The 23851-nt window shown below is 41.9% G+C and overlaps 2 protein-coding genes across 2 annotated transcripts in view; one reads left to right on the top strand and one right to left on the bottom strand.

Moving 5' to 3' along the window:
• The window catches only part of LOC115764364 (innexin shaking-B), a 55687-nt gene extending 50287 nt beyond the window's left edge, over positions 1–5400 (bottom strand). Inside the window, exon 1 of the mRNA XM_030707326.1 lies at positions 4719–5400. Within this exon, the coding sequence (XP_030563186.1) occupies positions 4719–5053 (335 nt within the window). The 5' untranslated portion in view covers positions 5054–5400. The remainder of the gene's footprint in view (positions 1–4718) is intronic.
• LOC115764365 (glycerol-3-phosphate acyltransferase 3) lies at positions 741–4491 on the top strand. Its single transcript, XM_030707328.1, has 2 exons — positions 741–878; positions 2933–4491. Exon 2 carries the CDS (start codon positions 2944–2946, stop codon positions 4264–4266), a length of 1323 nt encoding a protein of 440 aa, XP_030563188.1. The 5' UTR covers positions 741–878; positions 2933–2943; the 3' UTR covers positions 4267–4491.
• Positions 5401–23851: the final 18451 nt, after the last annotated feature.

The following is a 23851-nucleotide window of genomic DNA, read 5'->3' as shown; positions in this document are numbered from 1 at the left end:
GTGTTGCAAGTGTTTAAGAAAGCCGAAATAACGCAAAGTCTCATGCATCAAAATCGCCTAACTCGGGTTGCCTGATCGCCCAGCATGTTCAGCGAGAGTGCTCGACTAACAGATATCCTGTACCCACACGCGAAATTCTGCCATCGCAATTTATCGCAAGGCGAAGATTTAATATCCTTTTTATTTCCGACCTATTATTTTAAGAGGCAAAAAGGTAAGAAAAGATAAAGTAAAGTAAACATAAAAGTTTTCCATACAAAAACTTATCTTTCGAGCATTTCTTCTATGATTCCACACATCCAATCTATGAGATTCAAAAATTCACTTGCTTAAATGTTTATTTTTAATTAATTATTTCTTCTATTAGTTATTTCGCTTTTGCGACTCCTGTTTTTAAAAATACTGGCGAGTTACGAGTTACGAGTTAAATTAAAAGTTGCGTTACTTTTATAACACTGAACGGACATTGGGACAGCATCAACTAAACTCGTTATAAAGAATTAAAGATTTGTCTTCTTCTAATGGTTACATTTTAATACTTCAATTAAACACTTTTTTAACTAATATCTAATGGTTATATGGAATAAGAAGCCAGCTCGTGTCTTCAACGTTTTCTTTCAGCACATTTTTGCTATAAGCTTTAAGTGCTTACAGATTACTAAAACTGATTTTTATAAGCAATTGCTTCACACACACACACACACATACACACACACACACTCGCACACACTTCCTACATCATGCTTGTTGGCAGTCAGTGAAACGTCAAAGTCAATATACAGAAATTTTTAGAGGCTTTGCCATTCAGTCTGTTTAGTAGGTGCTATAATACAATCAGCTGAATCAGACAGACGACGAAACGTGGCCACATTAAACAGGTGAGTGTTGACACACCCCCAAACACCCACACGCATACATATACAAACACACGCACACACGCACGCACACACACACACAAACGTACACACAAACGCGAGGCGGGCGCATTATGCAAAACTTTTTAAAAGTCAGGCAGAAAAATGTTTTTTAAACGCTAAATTACTTTTGAATGGCAGCTGGGCGGGCAGTCGCTTTCATGGGGGCGTGGCAGCAACGTCACAATTTCATTTTGTGCTTCCTCATCCACCTACCCCACGACTGTTTCACCCCAGCCCAGCACAGCGTACATAGCCTCATAGTCAGTGCGTCGCTGCCTTCGCTTCTGTGTGTATGTGTGTGTGTGTATGTGTGTGTCGCATTTTTAGCGTTACGTCTGAAGAGCGGAAATGCTTATCCCAACACTTGAGCATCACGTGCTGCCGAGGCGGCGTCGACTGCGCTGTGTGCTGCCAGCTAGAAAAAAAAAATGTAGTCAAGCCGAATTACGAACGCTCTCTCTCTCTCTTCTATTGAAATTCTTAAGTACTGGTCACAGCTGCATAATTGGACTATTATCTTCAGGTTACATTTAAAAGTTAAGCCTTTACAAAAAACCGTGCTGATTAATGCTGTATTTATTGCAAGAGCTTGCCGTTTTACAGCACTGATTATTCCTGTTTTGCTAACTCGATAGATATTGGTCTTATAATTAATTATCTATTCAAAATAAACCTATTAAATTAGTGCACTTCAAGATTGTTCTATTTGCGACGCCGTCAAGCGTTTGGTAAAAAGCTTGTAACCTGCCAAAGTTGCCTAACTGTGCCACGGAGTCTTCACGCGATGTCTTAGCCGCAAGCGTCTAAGGTCGCAGTAGTCGGTGCGGGTCTCGGTGGCACGGGTCTGAGGCTGGGGCTGTGGCTGGGACTGGGTTGGGGGCTGCGTCGTGTAGGTGTTTTGAATGTTTAGCTCAAGTGGCTTTTTAAAACATATTCTATGCTAATTAAGGGTCTTCTGGCTTAGGGGCAGGTGGTGGAGGTTGCGAAGGGGCGGCTGGGGGCGTGCCTAAATGAGTTGTCGTCGTGGACGTCGTTGTTTGTCTTTGATAAGCAGAGATTGCTGCCAGCCAATGTCATCAATGGGGTGGTGGCAATCCGACGTCGATTGGGGGGGCTGTTTTTGTCGCCTCCTTCATTGCGTAATCCTTAAAGTTGAATTCCTGTTTACAAGCTGTCATCGAGAGTCTGCCAGGCCAATTTAATTAACGAATTAACAAAGCCAGAAGTTTTTGCGGGTTTTTAAGTGATTTCGGTTTCGGCAGCATCAGGATCAGAATCTGTTGGGCTGTTGGGCTTTTGGCCTGCCGGGCTGTTAGGCTTTTGGGCTGTCGGGCTGTCGGGACTGCGGCGACAAACGGCGCCCAATTATTTTGCGGCCTTGTTGTGCATAATTGAATTATTGCCATATGCAAAGCCAAAAATAAAGGATAAGGGCAAACCAAAACAGTTTACAATACAGACCCAACAGAACCCAGCAGAACAGCCTCAAAACTCAACCCAAACCGACTGCGGACAGACGACGACGTCGACAAAGTTTTCTCTTGTGGCTTTTTATATTTTGGCGCCTTTTGCTTGTTAAATAAATCAAAGTCGGCAAAGCTTAAATACAAAAAAAAAAACAAAGAATGAAGAAGAAAAAAAGGAAAACTAAATCCAAGAAAAAGGCAAAGACAAAGGCGCAAAAGCCGAAAGGGAGGCAATAAATTGAATTAGAAATTTAATTGAGATTTTGTTTGCGCCGGCACTCACTTTGCATTTTAGAAAAGTGCCCATTAATATTAACGACTTTTAAAAATATTGTTGTGGAACACTGGCCGTATAAATGTACTCGATCAATTTACAAATGCCTTGAAGGGACTTTAAAGTTGAATTGATTTTTCTATTTATATAATAATAATTGAATGTTATTATTTTGCAATACTGTCTTTTCGTTTTCCAACACTGTTATCTCGATGCATTTTAAATTAAAATATATCTATATTTATTAAATATATTTTATATTGCCCACCACGCAGCGGTTCCCTGAATGTGGCTTCAACTGGTTTTGCTATTCCTATTGGGCGTAGCCTTGTGCTGCGGCTCCGTAAGATGCATGAACAATCGCTACCTGAGCCTACTGGAACGTATTTTTGCCTACAGCTCGAGCCAATTGCAAAAGGAGCGCCGGCTAAAGCCCTGCGACGAGCAGCTGAGACAACGTCATCACCGACTGAGCCAGCTGCTGAGCAAGAAGCAGCAGGAGCACCAGCAGCACCAGCAGCGCCAGCGCCAGCGCCAGCACCAGCACCAGCACCAGCAGCAGCAGCAGCTACACAAGCTGTCAGCGGGTCAGACAGAGGTGGTTGCCAAGGATGCGCTAAACGCACGCATGGAGCAGTGCTGCAACCTGATCGCCGAGGGGCTGCGTCTGGTGCTCGAGGACGATGTGACGCCACGATTTGCGGCCGCAGCGCCACCGGCCGGCGAATGGAATCTGCTGACGCGCAATCTGCGCCACCAAAAGCGGCATCTCAACTGCCGTCTATTCGTTATCTGGCTGCTGGCGCTGCTGCTGCGCTACAGTCTGCTGGTGCCGTTGCGCACCTTGGGCTGCTCCGGCTGCTTGCTGCTGGTTACTCTGGTGACGGGTGTGCTGGGCCAGCTGCCCGATTGGAGATTTAAACGGCGTCTGGTGCAGATAGTGCTGCGGTCGTGCTTCCGCCTTGCCACCTGTTTCATTCCGGTGGTGCGACGCATACACAACCTGGAGCATCGGCCCCGCATGGGCATCTGTGTGTGCAACCACACCAGCCCCCTGGACGTGCTGTTGCTCATGTGTGACGTGCACTATTCCCTCACTGGGCAGCGGCATGATGGCATTCTAGGCGTGATACAGCGCGCCCTGCAGAGGGCATCGCCGCATTTGTGGTTCGAGCGTCAGGCGCACGGGGAGCGCGAGGCTCTGGGCCTGGTGTTGCGCCTGCATGCAGCTGGACGTGGCAAGCCGCCCATACTGCTCTTCCCGGAAGGTACTTGCATCAATAACACGGCCGTGATGCAGTTCAAAAAGGGCAGCTTTGCCATCTGCAATGTCGTCTATCCCGTGGCAGTGCGCTATGATCGACGCTATGGCGACGCCTTCTGGGATAGCACTCGGTGCTCGATGCTGCGCTACATCCTAATGGTTATCTCCTCCTGGTCCATCATCTGTGATGTGTGGTATATGCCGGCACTGAAGCGACGATCCACTGAAACGGCCATTGAATTCTCGAATCGTGTCAAGGCAGCGATTGCAGCACAGGCTGGCCTCGAGGATCTGCCCTGGGATGGTAATCTCAAGCGTTGGAATCCGGTGCGTGATTGGCAGTAAAAAATGTGTTGGCAATTGTCGTTAAGAAGTTATCAATAAAGATAATAAGATAGCAAACGAAACTGCTTCCAAGTTCCAAGAAAATTAGACTGCGAAACGTGAGCAAGGGTCAGTTTAATCCTCAGTATGAGATAAGGCTATAAACTATCAACTATTGTTAAATAGCACTGGCAACTATGGCCTTAGCCAACACTGCATTCGAGTTTGGCATTTATAAATGAATAAAATAAATGTTAATTCTTTTTCGGAGAAAGATGATGTACAGATTATATATTTAAATTCTTGCACAACATCGCCCGTTGAAAGAGTTCTATAATATTGATAGGCATTTGCCAAGACTTGTAGACAGTGGGTATCCAATAATACAGAGCAACATAGATGAAGACTGAAGCAAATGCAATGATAGATAGATCTTTGGATGGGCTTTCGGGGGTCTATTATTATTGACATACCGTTTCGGCTGGACAATCTTTCTTTCGCTGTTGCGTATTGAGGCGTTTGGACCGTAACGTCCGAGCAGCGCGCTCTGGGATTGAGAGATGCCACTGGCGCTGGCCGCGGTGATCGCTGCGATGCCGCTGCGTAGGGAGGTGCCTAATTCACGATGATGGAAGCCGCCAATGGCTGACTGCGATTGCACTGCATAATCGAGGCCGGGCAGCTCCAGCGAAGCAATCGGATGGATGCGGGTCAGCGAGAGCGTGCTCTCCAGCACCGTACTGAGCAGCGGTGCGCTGCGCAGGGATCTCAGACTGCCGCGCCGTGTTAGTGTATCGGGCTTATACATTTAGCCAGTCTGCTTCACTCCCACCATGGGGTGTGGGCGCTGGGGTGCTAAATCGCCTGCCCACCAGCTCGACAGCCTTTTTCACACTCACGCCTGTCGCTTAATTGGTCAAGTGCCTCGCAAATACACACGCAGTTAACCCAGCCCGGCTTGATCCCCAGCTCCCTGTCGTCTGGTCCCAAATGGCTGCTTGGCTCGTATAATTGTTATAAACGGTTTGGGTTTGTTATCGGCACTCTTTGGCGGCACGGCGTCGTTTTATAAGCAATTACGTGTGCCAAGTGTGTAAAACTTGCCGGTCACGCGAGCGTCAGACCGACAGACGGGCAGACCAACTGACAGACAAACCGAACAGGTCTCCCTTCCTTCACCTGCAGCTCCACCATCCACCAGTTTGTTATTCGTGGCTGGTGACTCGTGACCGCCTGCGTTTTGTTTGCGCAAATGTTTGTACAAATTGCTTGTCGCCTGACAAACGTCCTCGGCGACCCCGCCGCGGCGTCTCGTGCACCGTTGTCGTCCTGTTTTGCATATGATTTGCATGAGATTTGCTTTGTCAGATTGCGACTGAGCAACTGGTCAGAGCGGGGGGTGGCAAGGCGGAGCTACGCTAGTTACAATTGTACAAAATGCATTCTAAGTGGGTGTCGTGGGGGCGGGATAGAGTGCTGCGAGTGACTGCTGTCGACCTGCAATCAATACACTGCAATGAATGTTGCACTATGAGTGTTTCGAGTGCATTGTGAATGGCCCAGACGCTCCCATCAGGCGAACCCCTACCCAACTCTCCATTGAGCACAGCTCGTAAATCTAAGCGATTACATACAAACTACTGCCAAACTGTGTGTGCGTATGCGTATGTGTGTGTGTATGTATGTATGTACATACTAGTACATACACATACTAAACGAAATCGCGCTTATGAATTTTTATAAGAGATATATTTAATAGGAGATTCAAAGACCACTACGTATGAATATATTTATTTATATTAATAGAGAGAGAGAGAGAGAGAGAGAGAGAGAGAGAGAGAGAGAGAGAGAGAGAGAGAGAGAGAGAGAGAGAGAGGAAACACAAGGGAAGATGTCAGAGACAGAAATATATATGTTCATCAGTTGGATATGTTGCTCACATAATATAAAGAATATTGTCTTTAGGCTCTAAAATATAGCTGACAAAATATCGATGATATCGAGATATCGACCAATTTTCGTTAAAAGTTGGCTGCAACAATTTTGAAAAATCCACCCATAAAGATCGGAAATTGCGTGGAAATTAATTAAATTTCGCAGTTATTTTTTATTTGTATAATTATTTATATGATTATATAGACAAATTGGTTTTCAACCCAAGCCCAAACCTTAACATTTATTTTCAAAGATCTATGCGAGATTTCCGAGAACTTTTCGACTTTAAACTCAACTTTGAACATATATTTAGAAGTATTTTAAGTGAGACTCCCTGTTTTCAGAAAATGCTGGTAAAATGCTGTCTGGAAAAAGGTAGAAAATTGATGACCACACAGTTTGAGGAAATTTGATAGCTCTTAACCGCGATATACCCCCTGTTATGTGTATATAAATTAGGGCATACAGTAATTTGAAATACTCGCGTATATTTTCGCGCGACCAGCGTCTGTTTATGTACAAATAAATCGATTATACGAGGGAACTTCGATACAAACACTAATTTGACTTAAATTTGATGGTCTTAGAACATGAACATTCTTTTCAGTTATTTTGAATGTGTAGAAAATAAAATAAAAATAAATGTCTAGAAACCCATGTAATCGATTGATGTAATTATCGATAGTTGAAGTCAAGTGTATTCACTAGCATATATATATTATACAGGAATTGTATCTTGAAGATACACGCATACGTATGTATATTAGAGGACAGATAAATGTGCATATAGTTATGTATATTTATGATATATATATATATATACCTATGTTATTGGCATATTGTATGAGCATGCAATTTCGATTGTTCTAAACTCACTTGTGTCAAATCTAAACAAACGATGATGACGTTGTTGATTAACTATGATGGCAGTGCGGGCATTGGCAAGGTTGAGGCGGATCTTGTTATATAATTATTGCTGTTGCTGCTGCTGCTGCTGTTGATGGAATAATTGGCTCTTCCACTGGGCCAACTGAACCGCAGCGTGCGCCGCTCTCTCCGCGCCGGACTTCTCAATCCAATCCAATATTGTTTTGTTGTTTTGCACGACACTCAAATTCAATTAGCACTGCACTTCATATATATGTATGTATATATATGAATAATGTATATATATGTATCTATAAGTTGATATTTACAGTTTTTTATGAATGCCAAATCGGTCGATACGTTGCTTGCAATGGAACAGAGACAACCGATCGTACAAACTAGCGATTGACTAGAGAATCGATCAGTTGACTGACTAACTGATTGAGTAGGTGACGTGTGCACTGATTGATACTGATATTGATTTACTGACTGGCTGACTTACTGACTGACTGACTGACTGACTGACTGACTGACAGGTTGACTAGTTGAATGACTGATTGCACCTACTATGAGACTGGACGAATCAAATGGGTAGCCACTGGCTGTGCTGATGCTCGCAATCGCAATCGCAAAGGCTGCTGCAGATGCTGCAGATACTGCTGCTGCCAGCTCTGTCTCTGGCATTAGCGTCTTGCCACCGAGTCCAATCCATGTTTACCAGTGCTGCGTCCAGCTTACTCACGCACACGCACACCTACACACGGCGCGCGTGTGTGTTTGTGTGTAACTGCCTGCAGTTCTGTGCGTGCTCCAGTAACCGAAACCAAACAAAAAACAAAAAAAATGCACTTGCAACGCGTTCAGTTTGTCGGCCGAACTCGACCTTCGATTATGGATTTAACGATTTCAACTTAGCTTCCGTTTCGAAAATTTCGTTTCACTGCAAATAAATAGAAAAGGAATATTGTTCACAGATTAGAAAAAATTAAATACTATATAAATTGTAAATATTATATTTAAAATGTTAAGCTTATTCATTTCTGTTCAGCACGTAAAGCAGAAATGTATTTTTTAAGATAATTTCTTTATTATTTGCCTATTTGACTGGTTGGGCACAAAAACATACGACAATATTCGTGTACATTTCTCCTGAGTTTGAGACGTGAATATTGATTTTAGGCTTTCGGTGTTTGTTTTCAGTTTCAGTTTCAGAGTACAGTTTACACTCATCCCAGACCCAAACTCAGACCCAACCCATCCCCTGGTCACTTTTGTGTGCGCTTTCGTGTGCTTGATTGATGGATTCGCTTGTTTACCCATCGGCCCACTACAAGGTGGGGTGGCAAAAAGAAAATAAATAAACACACAAAAAGAGACGAACAGATTTCAAAATACTCGTAAGCAATAATCGTGATATATCATAATCCCCAAGCTTGTAGTGAGCTGCTGCTTTTGCTTGACATGGGCTCAATTTGTGATATGTCTTTGTTTTGACAATTCATGATAAGCTATCAAATAAGTTTTTACTTGAAACTCACACGCAATTGTACATGCAAATGGGCAAACGTATCGAACATCTGCAAACAGAGTTTTCTTGTGCTCAGTGCTGAGCAGTCTTTTGCGATCCTTTCTTTGTGAGGGCCATATCGTCGGTTCTCGGTTCCTAATATTTTCGTTATATTTGCCTAATGAAACTACTCAATTTAAGCTATTATTGGAGCAATGTCAGAACCTAAATGTTTTGCAATAGTCAAACAAAAATTTAAAATATTTATTTTATCAAAATATATTATTAGACTGAAACAGATAAGAATTTAGTTATTTTTTACCCAAGACATCCCAATTGATTTAGGGGAATAAAGAGTGGAATTTCGAGTTCAAATCGGGCCGGTTCAAAACTGGCTTGAATTAAGATAAAAATATATGCATGCCAACTATTACAGTCTAGAGTCAGCCACAAGCAAAAGCTAGAGCATTGCATAACCAATCTGCATGTAAATAAATTAGAAACCTAGCATAATAAACAAAATCATGAACCGTTCAGCTCAGACGCAAACAAAAGCAATTAGAGAGCATTAACTCAATAAATATTTTAATAACAAATTTGAAATTTGTGCTTCGGATGCAGCTGAGCTTCTATGTGTTTAACTCAAGAGTTTAAATCGCATTTTATTTGGTTAGGTATACACTTTGCAACTGCTAGCTGGAGGGCTTATAAGGATGTGCTACGTGCCAACGCGCACACACACACACACACACACACACACGCACACACAGTGAAAGGATACCAGCAAGAAAGAAAAAAATGAAGTGAAATTTACTTTGACATATTTTTGTGCTTAGCAAAGCAAATACTTTCATTATTTTTGCTGTTGGCATTAAATTTCGTACATTGTTGTTGTGCCAGCCGCTGGCCATGTGCTACGTAATCACACACACACGCACACACGCACGCACACACACACACACACACACACACACACCATGGCGAGCCACTTGCCTCTGAGCTGCATTTGAGTGGCTCAAAACATTTGTGGTCACGCCCACGACACAGCACAAAGAGTGCGGAGTGGGCGGTGGGGAGTGAGGTGTGAGGGGAGGGGTTGGGATATACCATGAAGATGGCCAACGTGGACAGAAGCGGTATTTTGTATACATTTTGGTAAGCGAGACTGGACAGCAGACCGAAAGGAGGACGGAGGTCGGGCTCTATATAGGGATACTGCAGGAGCGGTATTTTGTATTTCGATAAATGCCACTGGACCATCCAAGAATAGAGGATGCTCGTCCTGGATAGCAGGAGAGGGAGGAGGGGGGGGGGGGGGGGTGCTCTGGTTGCTGTGTCACGTTAGTTGTGGAATTTGTAATTTTTGCTCAAAACAATTTTATATGCCAGCGCTTGGGAGACTGAAACTGATTGTAGATACGACACACTCCTTTGACTCAGCGACCCAGCAACCAAACAACCGACCGACCGAACGAACGACGGACCGACGAACCGACTCACTTTCTTTGTTATTTGTGTGTGTGTGTGTGTGTGTGTGTGTGTGTGTGTGTGTGTGCGTGCAGGCGTGTGTGTGAATGATTGTGCATACATATGTAAAAGTATAAGATTGTGTTGTCGCGTCTTCTTTTCCGGAGTTCATGACACAATTTCAACAGCGATACGCTTAAATAGACTTTTATTTATGTTACGCCCCGCAACCTTCTTCTCCACCCACGACCCATACAGCATATCCGGGCAATCAATTCTGCTATACTTTTACAAAATCTATATGTAGTAAAGCTTTTTAAATTTGCTACGTCTTGATTATTAGGGTGCGATTGTAGTATAATATGATTTTTGGCAAGCTCTAGATGAAAGTTGAATAAAACTAATATAAGACAATATTATCACATAATACAAATATAGTTATAAATGATCAATGCTTTTTTGTCGAGCGCACACATCTTTGTTAACTCATCTGAGTTATCAGTGAGTAGCAACTTTTATTCGTAGCATAATTATATTATTTAAAGACCCTGAACATATTGGAAATGGATATAATACTACCCAAATTAATCAAGCTGAGTATATCCATATCGATGGTAATTGTTGTCGACATCCTAGGTCTTACCATATCTCTAAGTAACACAAAACTTGGAGTGTAGTATATCTCAGAGTATATACAGATGATACGCACATAGTTTGTCTCTCTTTGAAGACCTGTCACAATTTGGAAAACGTAAGCCCGTATTGTTTTGGTATGTTCACACATTTGAATGCCAAATATCCAGAAAGATAGATAAATTTCATTGAAATCACATTTAAAATTGTTATTGTAACTATAAATATGCTAAGCTATTGAAATGTACATTTTCGCATTGCTTGAGAATAATTGTAGCTTTCATAAAAACCAAGCCACGATTCTTTTCATCAAATATAGAGAGATGGCTTTAAGACATTCACAACTAATTGTTCATTCATTCGACCTCATTTCTCTCTAGCACTCGGGGGTCGCGATTTGTCAAGTCAAGACGCATCATTAGAGAAACATCGTCATCAATATACGGTTACATGATTTTGGGATTGCTGCTCATGTGCTGCTTCTTTCTCGTAGTACTTTATTATGTTCCAAGTTCAAGTTATTGCTCTTGCTGTTGTTATTATTGTTATTGGTATTGTTGTAGTTGTAGTTGTAGCTGAAGTTGTTGTTTAGTTGTAGTTGCTTTCATGAGACAATATAAAAGGCTACCGAAACTCTTGGCCGCTCGTAAATTTTGCCAAATAAAATGGCAATAAAACAAGCCATATTCCTATGCTCTTGTGTTTTTCGTACATTTGGCAATTATTTGATTACTTTAGCCCGAAAATTTATTAGCTAAACAAACATTGAAATTCATACACACACACACTCACATGCACGTAGAGGAAACAAGTTTTGCGAGTGTTAAAGCACGTTTCCTTCTGCAGTCACAGCAAATAATAGAAAGAGATGCCGCTACGGATTTCACACAGACAGGAAGAGAGAGAGAGAGAGAGTGAGGGAGAGAGAAAGAGAGAGCAGCTCTCTGTAAATATTAAATTAATCAAATTTCATTTTTCGGGTTTAATTATTCGTGCTGATGCTTGCGACACACAAACACACAAGCAGACGACAAACACGCTCTATTTGCCAAATTTTTATCGCCTCAATCTTCTCATAAGCATACAAACGTGGTACACACACACACACATACACTCACATAGTATTTGCACATGGACTGCTTTAATCTGCGCCTGAAACTAGGCAATACAATGTGCTAGAATACCTGAATATTTACTCAGCTCTGCAGCTACAACACTTATCACTTATTTTTGGAAGAGATTGTTTGTTGCAGATGGAAAATATACTGTATAATTTACTCAAGTCAACTTTTAGTCAAATAATCAAAAAGGCAAAGTTAAAAAAAACTATTCTAATCAATCTAATTATAAAATAATATTAATAAATGTATGCTAATAAATTTATAGCTTATCGCAGCATAAGAGTATGACATAATATTGGTAAGAGCCTCCAATATAACAATAGGAGTACGCTCTTTGATTTTTTGCTCAACTCAGATATATATCTCTGCATTCTACGGGTAAAATAGCTTCTAAGCGTGGTTAAGATAAGTGGTTAAGATATTTAGAAGCATATTTTTTTGATGCTTACAAGGCTTCAATTTAGGAGCTGGGTAGAGTTCATTATTCAATAATATAATCATATGTCATATAGAAACGATAGAAAATATTGCTTTTTTTTTTTTTTTTTTAAAACTTAAGAGTTAAGGCCCATGGTTATGTTAAGAATGTTGCAAGTCAAGTGAAGGATGTGCAAAGCGAATCGAAGAAATGTGGGTAATGCGATTTGAATGGCCATATGTGTTTATCACATTAAAATACACTTTGTTGTATTAAAAGCTAAGCCAGGACAAGGCCGGGATGGCACAAAAATCAAAGGCATGCTCAATCCTTTACGCATAGAGAACCTTTGAGTGTTAAAATGGCGAAGGAGCTGTAAGGGGCGGACGGCTGGACGAAAGCAGATTAGGCTCAGGCGAATCATCAACACATCATCAAGGACAGATGCAGATAAAAGCCAAGGGCCGCGTTCAGCTAGGGAGATTCCAAGAAATAGGATTGCTCAGAATATCTGGTAAATGGGCAGCTAAGACACAGACACGCCGAATTGAATCAATAAAATTCAAATTAGTTTTGGGTAATCATTGTTGAAAGCCTTAACTTCGCTCGAGGACTCGGCGCACTCTCCCTGTCTCTTACCATCTCCCTCCCTATCTCTCTCGCACTGACATTGTGTGAACAGGGGTTCAATCATTTATCCATTTCAGTGGTTGGCCATTGCAAAAAGGATCCAAATTGATGCCATCCAGCAGCCAGCCCCACGTAGCACCACAAAAGTTTGACCAAAGTGTTTGCTGGCCTAATCCAGTTGAGCGTCAAGCGAAACAAAAGAAAACTCCAAGCCCAACCGACAGACGGCAGCCCGCATTTTGGCGCTTGGACTTGGCTTTGATTGTTGTCTAGGCAAATCAAATTAGAATCAAGTAATTTTCCCATGATTCCCAACGTTTGACCGCAAGCTCAATTAAATTACTAACTGCAAAAGATTCAAGATGAGACAAGACCGATTCTGCGCTACCCTTTCCGTTTGATAATTCTAAAATGCCTTTGGATTCGATTTAATAGGTGTATCAAAATTGTTGTACATCCATAATCCTTATCGAGTAAGGTGAGTATTTTATGAGTATTTTTCGTAGATATACCTGCATAGACTTTTCAAAGCTGTGCGAGAAGAAAGCAGAAAGCAAAAGACATCCGTAAGGCTACGAATTGCCTGTAAGCACCTTTATGTATATACTCCCAGATAGGTACATTACGAGTATTTATTTTCATCGTTTCATCTTTGAACTAAGCGAATTCTATTCCACTTTATCGAGGGTGTTAACTAAGCAGATATGAAAGAAATCCCCAAATGGGTGCTATGGACTTGTGGCACATTAGTGGACCGCTGCCAATCCGTTTGCCGCTCCACTTCGCCTTTTGGCAATCATCCTTCAACTCAATTCGGCGCCCTGACGCTTCGTTGGGTTTCCGGCGATTTGCATTTCCCTGCGGGGCAACGGGCAACAGTAACCAAGCAAACCCAAACGCTTGGCTCTCCCGCTTTCTATTTTTTACTCTCGAGCAGCACCACCCCCTCCCCAACTTCCGCGTATACTTATATTCTCGCATGCTATCCTTTGGCTGGTTTGTGGGTCATGCTTGGCGGCTAAGGCGTTAAGTGTCTTGGATTTATTATTAGATTTGTCTTTGTTAATGTGTGTGTGTGTGCGTCCTGTCGAAAGTATGTATGTTTTGATGCTTGTTGTTGCTGTTGTTTCTGCCAGCAAATCTCAGCAGCTGCGTGGCAGCTTTAGTTAAAGCTTGATCCGCTCTTCCAGGTCCACCAGACTTCGCCCAGCAATTTCCCTGCCACTGCCACTCTCCTCCCTCGTGCTAATGTGGTTTGTTAGTTTTTGGCTGCCATTAAAGGGCTTTGCTATGGGATTTGTGTACGTGTTGAAATTAACAAACTTTCCCCCCCCCCACACACACACACACTACACACACACACTACACACACACACACACACACACACACACACTACACACACACATATATATATATACACTGCATACCACTACCTCATATTGGCAGCTGTATAATAATCAATTTAGGTGAAAATTGGAAAAACAGCTTAAAGCCATAAAACGTTTTGTTTGCTTAGCATCTATAGCCAGTCCCGTTCCGTTCTCTGTCCGTTGTCTTAAAAGCGATTATGTGCATCTTAAGAGCTGCAAATTTGTCGTCCACTTTTAATAGGCGAAATAGCCGAGTAAACCAGTTACCCAGCCGGCTAACAGCTAGTTGATTTTGGGACTTGGCCTGTTTAATATTTAAGAATAGCTTCTAAAAGTGGGGTTAGGTGCGAGAGACAGCGACTTATTCGGCTTGAGCCAAGGGTTAAGTTAAGCTAGTTAAATTATAAAAGCATTAGTTTATTGTCTCTTGTGGTTAGCAAGACGAAACTTCGTTTAAACTGAAGAAAATGTTTCCTCTGAATTTTCTTTTTTTGTACCCTTATATATATAAAACTCGTAGATAAAAGTAAGATTTTTAATAAAAATTTTCGAAATTTCTAAAAATTTGTATCGTATAAGCTTTTGCCTTCGATTAAAATATTCTTCTTCCGCATCAAGTGCCTGAGTCCCACTTTTGCACATTTTCACATCATATTTTACAGTCTCTTTTAATATATTGTTTGTTTTACTGGGACGAAGACTTTGGCCGCCTCAAATATTTGCTTAAAGGTATTTGAAGATTTGTCATAACAAAATGACTTTGGTGCTCTAACTTTCACAACGCTCCGCTGAGCCCCTGATACCCCTGCTTTCGCCCTCTTCCAATATTACCCAACCCCCTGTCATTGTGTACTGTGTATCTGTGTTTCGGCAGCGGTTTATTTTTATAGTTATTACACTTTTCCTTAGTACAATGTTGTTTTTGTTGTTGTGCGGTTGGTTGTGGCTGTCTTTATTGTGTCACGCTGGTGCTTCAACTCTTTCCTCTATGCTCGTTCCCCTTCCCCTTCCCCTTCCCCTTCCCGTTCCCCATCCCATTCTCGTGCTCATCCTCGCACATATTCTTGGTCTCATCCGAAATCACCTTATTGTTCTCTTGGCTCTTTCACAGCCGCCTCCATAGTCGATTTTTGTTTTGCATTCTTCTTCTCTTTTTTCATGTTATACCCTGTACTTATAGCAAATGGTTAAAATGGGATATCATGTATTTCTATTAATGTATTTCGCTTTTAGTATATATATTCTTGGTTAGCATCATGCTCGAAAGTCGCGTCAATATAGGCCATATACGTCTATCTGCCTTTAAGTATCAAGTACTCGACTCGTTTTCAAAAATTCGATTAAAATCGATTTTCTGAATAGGCTCCCTGAACTGGACTCGCATTAAATTTGCATGTAGGACATCTCGGCGCTGAGTATCTCTCAGTCGGGCACTTCCGACTAGCGCACTCTAGATTTTCTTTCCTTTTTTTTGCGGCTCTCTGTTATGCTCTGCCTTTGCTGCTGCTTTTATGTGCTCTCAGTTTTAAAAGGATTAAGCTGTCGTTCGATTTTTGTTGTTACCTGCCCCTCGCCCACCGCCTCAGGCTTATCCCTTGGCTCATTTGGCCGTTCTCTGTCTGTCCAAAGTAATATTACTTGGCCTCAGTGCCGACATGTCTGAGTTTCTGGCAGAGCATCCTCGTCTCGACTTACCGCATCGATTAGCCATAAAACGATGCAGCCGGCTCAAGTGCCGCAAATGGTCGCAGCCTCCAGTCCCAGCCGGGAACTTTTAAGGCCAGATCTGGAGGCCAGAGCTGCCAGCAGGCAAATGGTAAATGGTAAACGGTAAATGGCAAATGAAAAGCCATGCAGTCAAAAAGTCGTATGCACGCGTTTGGCCAAAGAAAGCCAACAATCAATTGACTGAGCGGCTCTTTCAAGGGATTACGTTGTGTTATTCTTGACTATGTGATGCATATCCGAGGATTTTCTATAATTCAAAAACAACTGTGAAAAAATGTATTTTTAGCTCTATAGGATAAAAAGGCAACAGCTTGCTATGTCTCCCAAAACATATTACTAAGGACCTTAGAAATCACTCGAATAACTGATATTATGATAGATTATTAATATAGATTGTTATTCTGACGACCATGTTTCGATTCGGAATATTTTCCTAATTTTAGTTAATTTTCTATTGATTGTTATCAAATTGTAATAAGATTCGCAACAGGTTGATGCTGCGAAAGAGTTGCAAATTATTTTCTTGTTGTTAAAAATGTGATGTCTAAATTGTAATGCCTATTGCTATTGCTTGTTCTGATATAAAAAGACCATGGGTTTTATACACTCATTTATCCGATTTTAACTAGGTAATGCGAAGTCCTTAATAGCTTCAGTGTTTGAAGTCAGTTAGTTACAACATTTTTAGGACTTCAATGTTTGCACATACCTGAGCGATATTTTGGGGAAAATCGTGGTTAAACCAAGCTCCAAGTTTAATTACATTTAATTATTATATTATTCTATAATAATTACTCTTACATTTTTCGAGTTTTGCATAGGAAGTCATATTTCAAACTATATGTTAATTGATTTTCTGAAGCAGGAAAGATATCGAAAAAAAATGATAATTCTGTTCTATGTATGACATATCCTGAGAACGATACACGAACGGACACAACTTAGCTCGCTGTGCTGATGATCAAGAATGAATATATATGTATATATATAAATTAAGATTTAAATAATAATCCTCGCGGATTATCTATATTTAACTTTATTTGGGTAATAATAAATTTTAAAACACTAGGCCGATACGCCGTAGTGAGTGAGTTAATTTACGCGCGAAGTCTCTGGGCCGATGTGCCTCAGTGAAAGCCGCATTAAAAACTAAATTTACAAAAGATTGATCAAAAATACCTAAGCTATTGTGTGCTTTCACAACGGCCGCTAGAATGCTTAGCTTGCGCCTCGTGCGCTGCTGTCGTGCAAGAACATCCGGCCCAGCGCTATGTCAGCATCTGCGGCTGGTGTTATGTTGCATTTTGCTGACCCCTGTTAGCTCGTAAGAACATTCGGCTCAGTGCTATATCAGCATGTGGAGCTGGTGTCGCTGACCTCTGTTAACTTATATATATATATATATATATATATATATATATATACGGAATCGGAGATGTTTCCTGCTGACAGTTAGATACATTTATTCTCAAGTATTATACCACTTTATAAGTTTACATTTAAGTCCAGGGCATAACAAGATAAAAGACTTGTTATATGTTAAAGATGCATGATTTACCGCCATGTGAATTGTGCAACTTGATTAGAGCCTGTTGTATGCGTTTCTGTATATAGAGGGTATCAAAATTAAGCGGTAAAGCAAGCTGAAAAGTCATGCAAAACGGAAACAATGTTTCCCACAAGTCAAAGGTGACCAGCCGGACCACCGTACCAGACAACTTCAGCCCAAAACCGAAGTGAGCCTCACCGCACCAGACCTCACCGCATCTCACCAAACCCAAAGAAAGAGTGCAATAAAACTGTTTGCGTGCATGCTCGAGGTGTGGGGCTCAGATTGGTGGCCTCAAAAAGCATATTTTGCCTCGCATCCAGCTGGGTCCACGACCCCAACCAAGCAGCCGGCCAGCCGGGCGAAAGGGTTTAGACGCACATAAAATTGTGGCCGGTGTTGGCGATAAAAATTTTCAAAATGTTAAGGCCAGTTGGCCGCAAGTCCAAAGTGAGTGACAGACCAGCGGGCGAGCGGAGAGTGGAGAGCGGAGAGGGACCCGATGCAGGTCGAGTCAAGGGTTGGGGAATTGGAAGCATATTGTGTCGCTGCTCGTTTTGTGGCCTGTTTTTTAAGGTTTTTTTTTTCGTTGATATGGCCCAAATTTTAAGAGCGTTGGCGTATCTCGGCCAGGTCTGTCGGTCTGCCAACCGCATAGTGGGAGTTGACACATGGCTATGTATATATATATATATTTAAATTTATCATTTTCAAATATCTCTGCAATTGAATCGTTGGCCAGTTTTGGTTGCCACGCCTTGCAGCCCTAAGTTGTTAGCCATAGCGTGACCTTTTTTCACGGAAGGGCTGTGGCACGTACACGCACACACACATGCACACACACATACGCACACACTCACACACCCAAGCACACGCAGGCAGGGCGACACTTCAGACATGTAGCTCGGCAAGCGGCGAGGCAATTAGCTTTCTGCTCCTGGCCATCCAATCTACCTTTAGCCACATGAATGGGCTGATTCCAGGTTTGCGTATTAACCCTACATGTGTGTGTATGTGTGCGTATGTGCTGAATTATAAACTATTGTTTACACAAAGCGGAAGTCCTTGCCCGAGTGACTGTTACATGCTTCATTAAATTATGCTTTATTAGCCCTACGGGAGTTGAATTTGAAGAAGTGCCCGACCGGCCATAAAACTCAGCGCTTACTATATGCACAAAACAGACAGAGAGAGGGAGAGAGAGAGAAAGAGAGAGAGAGAGAGAAAAATATGGGGAGATAGGGAGAGAGGGAGTCACAGAGACATAGAGCAGGAGCATTGCTTGATTGGGGTTATATGTGGTCGGGATTAGGGTTTGGGCTTGTAACGAGAAATTTATGTTTTTTGTCAAGTGATAAAAATTTTCGCTTACATACGCAGTTAAACCGGCGCTTGCCAAGGCTCGCACATAATTTGTGGCTATAAATTGAAAATTCAATTTCTTCAAGACTTTTGATAGAGTAAAGAGTGCGAGCGAGAGGCAGGGAGGAAGGGAGTGAGAAGTGGGCAGCTCACCTGACCAACCCAATAACCCCTTTTGGCAGTGAGGCAGGGCCTTTTACGATTTGTTTGGGTCCGCAATTTTTGCGACCCTTTCACTTGGACATTGTTTTCTCCGGGCTCTCGTTGGCTGTGCCTTTTGAATGTTGCCCGGTTTGTTTAGGATATATGAAGAGGACGTGACGTGGCGTCCATTGTTGTTTCTGCTGCTGCGGGCTGATAATTGACGCCAGTAAAATGCAAATTGATCATTACAGCTGGCTCTTTAATTAGCCAAAGTGGCAGCTGTGAGTGAACTAAGGGCCAAACAAACAACATGCCAACAATGGCAGATAACCCAAAAGGGCTAACCAGAATCTCTGCTGCAACTGATTAGCAATCTAAAGGCTGCAGCCCAGGCTATAGATAAACACGCGCCCGCATAAAACATAATACACAGCATATACTTGAACACTTGATTTGCATTTATGCAGCGGCATCAAAAGATTTTCTGCTGACGCCACTTTTCCCAACAGACAGCCTGCCCCCGAAATCTGAACAGAAAATATATGTACACTATTCACCTTGAACAATTTGTTGCCCATACCCCTTTATTCATTGTCTTTGCCTTCTATTTTTGCATCGATTGATTTGCTTTGATAGATGCAGTCCTAAGCAGCATGAGGATGAGGCTCTTCATTTATTCCATCCATTCCACCTTAAGGACAGCAAAAAACAAAAAAGAACATGTTGAATTGCTGACTACTAGAAATATGCACAACCCAAGTGGATAGAAGCATTCCCTCTCTGCTCACCTCGGGGCACATGCATTATAGATCAGAGTGAACGGCATAGAGCACTTTGCTGCCGCTAGCGTTGACTTTTTAATTAGCCATGACATGTTTAACCTTGGTCATTGAAGGATAATAAGGTGGCTAGGCAGGGGCAGGATAAATCAAATTTGTGCACTTCAAGAGCTCATCGATGGAATAAGAGGACAGTGACATTGGGTCTTTAACTATGTCATCAAGTGGCTGCTCAGGTGAAAGCTCAAGGCAAGCAGGCAAGATTAGCCCAACTAGCAGATACTCTAAAACTACAATCGAAAATTCGTTCTTGTACATAAATCTTCTCGGTGTTTATAGTCCGACATTTCTGAAAGCTCGGGGTATTTTAATATGTCAATTGCCTTAAGAATAGCCTCTGCAGACTGTTTATATTTACGCAGTTTAATTAAACCCAATTAACACATTATGAATGGTATACAACCGCTTTAGGGACATTTACTACTCTTACACGAAATCCCTGCAGTAACAACTGAAAATTGCCCCTAAACGTATGCTATGAATCGGACAGTCCGCATTTAATTAGATGCGCGCAGTGCCTGGCGGCGGGGCGGGGTTGACTGCATTATTTGATTTGAGGGCGGCTCTATTACCAATAATTGAAACTTAAGCATGCCATTAGCTTCGGTTTAGTTTCGCTGCGAACTCATAAAACTCACACAGTCGGCGGCCAGCAGCAGGGGTCGGATACGAAGGCGAAGTCAAGGAATCGACATTAGCATTTATTTTTATCATTTATATGCATGGCAGGCGACGCATGAAAGCCAGTTTAATGTGATGTGAGTGTACACTTCATATAAAAACACACAATCTACACACACACACGCACATAGGCTTTGGCTGAACTAAGTGAAACAAAAATTGTAGCTGTGCAAGGAATTACCGATACGCTTACCGCACAGCTTAGAGCTGCTAACCTATCGACGAACTATCGATACACTGAATACTATATGTGTGATTTCATATACTAACGATTGTTTCCAGCTTTTTTTAAATGACAAATCAATAAAGTCATTGTTCAAATGCTTAACGAAAAGTTTCTTTCCTAAAAGGTTTTAACAGAGAAACCATCAACAATAGCTGAAATACACAAATTAGGCAAATTCTGTCATTATTGCAGAACAACTTGAGAAACCTAGCTTCTACTTAGGAATATGAAATGTTTACCTCATCAGCGATGGAGTCTTTTCTATGGGAAAAAGCTGTTCTAACTCATTGTTATCCACTGAAAGAGAATCTATACTCTCGACAGTTCCACCGATATTTTGCCATCTCTAATGCCTGGGCACAGATATCTCATGGAACTGACACAACTCTGTCCGGCTAGTGTCACAAGCCCAATGCCTTAGGCTATATACTCTTTGTTGGCGGCTATTGAAATCATTTGCCAAAGCTTTAAAGCATTACGAATTGCAGTCCTGGGCAACTGGCTTTGCCTTACGACCTTTGCGACCGTAGGGTGTAAAGTGTGGAGTGTGGCCGTGTCCGTGTCGGCGTCCATTTCCGCGTATACGTATTCCAGCTGACGTGACGTAATAGATTTTACGCGACCATAAACATTCATAAAACATTCTGGCGCGTACTCACATAATATCGTAATCTCACATGTTCTTTCATTAAATAATTCATTTCATTTGATTTCGGTTTCGGTTGCAGCTACACACACTACACACACATTGTTTAGATATGTAAGACACATAAACACACTACATATGTACTTTTATATATCTGTGTGTATATATGTGCACGTATGCTGCACATATCTGTCGAGGGCTGCGGGTCTATTGTCCAGCCCAATGGCTTTTATGCGCTTCACCGAAATTTATTTGCATTACATTAAATGAATATATTTGGACAGCACTTGGAGTAATCTAATAAAGCCACCTACTTAATCTTGGCCCAGCCATGCCCCAAACATGTTTTTAAGCGAGTACGGATTATGTGTAGGGCATTTGAGCAGTGCGAAAGCCGATTAAATATTTTCAATGATCGGGTTAATGAAGTAAGGGAAAATCGTAAAAGGCAATGTAGTTAAATGGAATTAAAAACATAAAAATGAAAATTCATGTAATAAATGTGTAATAATTTTAAATTTCAACTTTTTTTATATACACTTAAGCCACAAGCTAATTAAAATATACAAATGTACACAATACTCTTAACTAGGGTTGCATTTTGACAATTAATTTGCGAAGGCGAAAGTGGGTGTGGGCGCCAACAGTGGGCGTACCCAAGTGTATATACCTAGTTGGAGGTACCCTCATTTGAGATAAAGATTCATTAGTCTTGTAGAAATATGGCTTAGAAGCGCTTTAATACAAAAGTTTAATTTCCGACCGTTTACTCCTAAGTGAGCTACTTAATATAGTTGTCAGATTTGATATGTGTATGAAAATATGTTGAGCCTATAGCAAAGCTTGCTGAGCTTAGTAGAGATATCTATATGATAGAGATATGGTACTATGATTTCGATAGGTTTGGCTCATATGTATGTGAGGAGCATGTTAAGACTCGAAGAGATATATTCAAAAATAGAGAAAACGTAAAACGTACTGTCTTTTGTGGTATGTGACTCAAACAATTTACACCATAATGCAATCTACCCACAACCACACACATACTCGCAAACCCACCCACACACATGCCACACCGCACCCACTCGTTTTTCTTATCAGGCCCATTTGCCTCTGTGTGCGAACAGACTTCCAGATGTCGGCAATGTTAATTTCGCGTTATTCTTTTCAATTTACACAAACATCTGCACTCTCACCCTCTGCGACCCTTTGACAACACTTCAATGCCTTGGGCATATGGGGTTTATATGCAGATTATGCCAAACTGTTGACGCGCAGTCTGTAATGAGGCAGTTCTCCATGTCTTAGAGTCCTCGACCCGCAGATCTTGGCTCTTCCATTCTATTCAGAATATGCCCGAAATTCATAGAAAACGCAACTTTGGAGAGCGGCGCATTTTAATTTTGCCCTGTGCTGCAGCAGGTCGAGACGGCGAACTTGGAGGCTACGTGACGGGGCATGCCACGGAACTGAAAGAGTTTTTGGGTTGATGTTGCACTTTTAAGACGGCAGACGACGGTGGGGTTCAGTGTAAAAATAATGGCTTGCCACTGAAGAAAAATGGGAAGCGAAAAGTTTTTTAACTACGTGCCAGGCGTCCGGGGACAGCACGGTCGAAAGGGCGCAGCGGGGACTGCGGGCCCTTCGGGGGCTGACTTGAGAAATGCTTTTGGCCCAGTTTGTCGCACGTTTGTTTCAAAAACAGCTTTCATCTTTGCTCGCCGGAATGCTGCCTAATTCGATAATAGTTTTGGGCAGCACGCTAAACGTTAAGCACACACACACACACACAGACACACCCACACGCCTAACAGCCACACCCACCGGAAAATAGCCAGTGATTTGAAGGTGGCATGTGGTATGGAAAACTTAAGGCATGCTGACAATTTTCTTGCCTTGTTTTATGTTACGGAATTTTTGATTATGCAACAATAAATCGTTGGTCCATTTGCCAAAAACTCCTGCCAACGCATGCTGCTTGCCAAGGGGTCAAATCGTAAAGGCACGTCGCGTGTAGGCGGGAGTGGGCGGGGAAGGGGTGTGGGGTGATGTGGCAAACTTTGTGTACTACTGGTATTTGGAACGGCACACGTGAAATTAGCATGTGAAAATATTTGTCAAAGATTTGCGCAAAATTATGCGCAGTGTTTGCGCAAAAATACACGAGCCAAAACTTTTCAGAATTTTAATTTAAATTTTCACCGACTTTGCGTGCACACATGTGTGTGTGTGTGTGCGGCCAGAAAAGTTTGCTGACTGAAATTATTTGGGCAAAAAAAATGATGTGATGCACACAGACTAAAGCGAAAAGCGCTTCAAAATTTTGCAAATTTCCAAACTTGTTTGCCAAGTTTCGGCAAAGAGCGAGAGAGAATGCAAGAGAAAAAGAGCGCGAGAAGGGGAGAGGGAGAGGGGGAGATAATATTTTTTTGGTTTTTAGTGTTTTACTCTTGTTTTGATAAGCTATTTACATAAGCTGATG

The sequence above is a fragment of the Drosophila novamexicana genome, unplaced genomic scaffold (genome assembly GCF_003285875.2).
Source record: "Drosophila novamexicana strain 15010-1031.04,08,12 unplaced genomic scaffold, DnovRS2.1 tig00000820-arrow-pilon, whole genome shotgun sequence".
Lineage (NCBI taxonomy): Eukaryota > Metazoa > Arthropoda > Insecta > Diptera > Drosophilidae > Drosophila > Drosophila novamexicana.
This window is presented reverse-complemented; position numbering and strand designations above follow the sequence as displayed.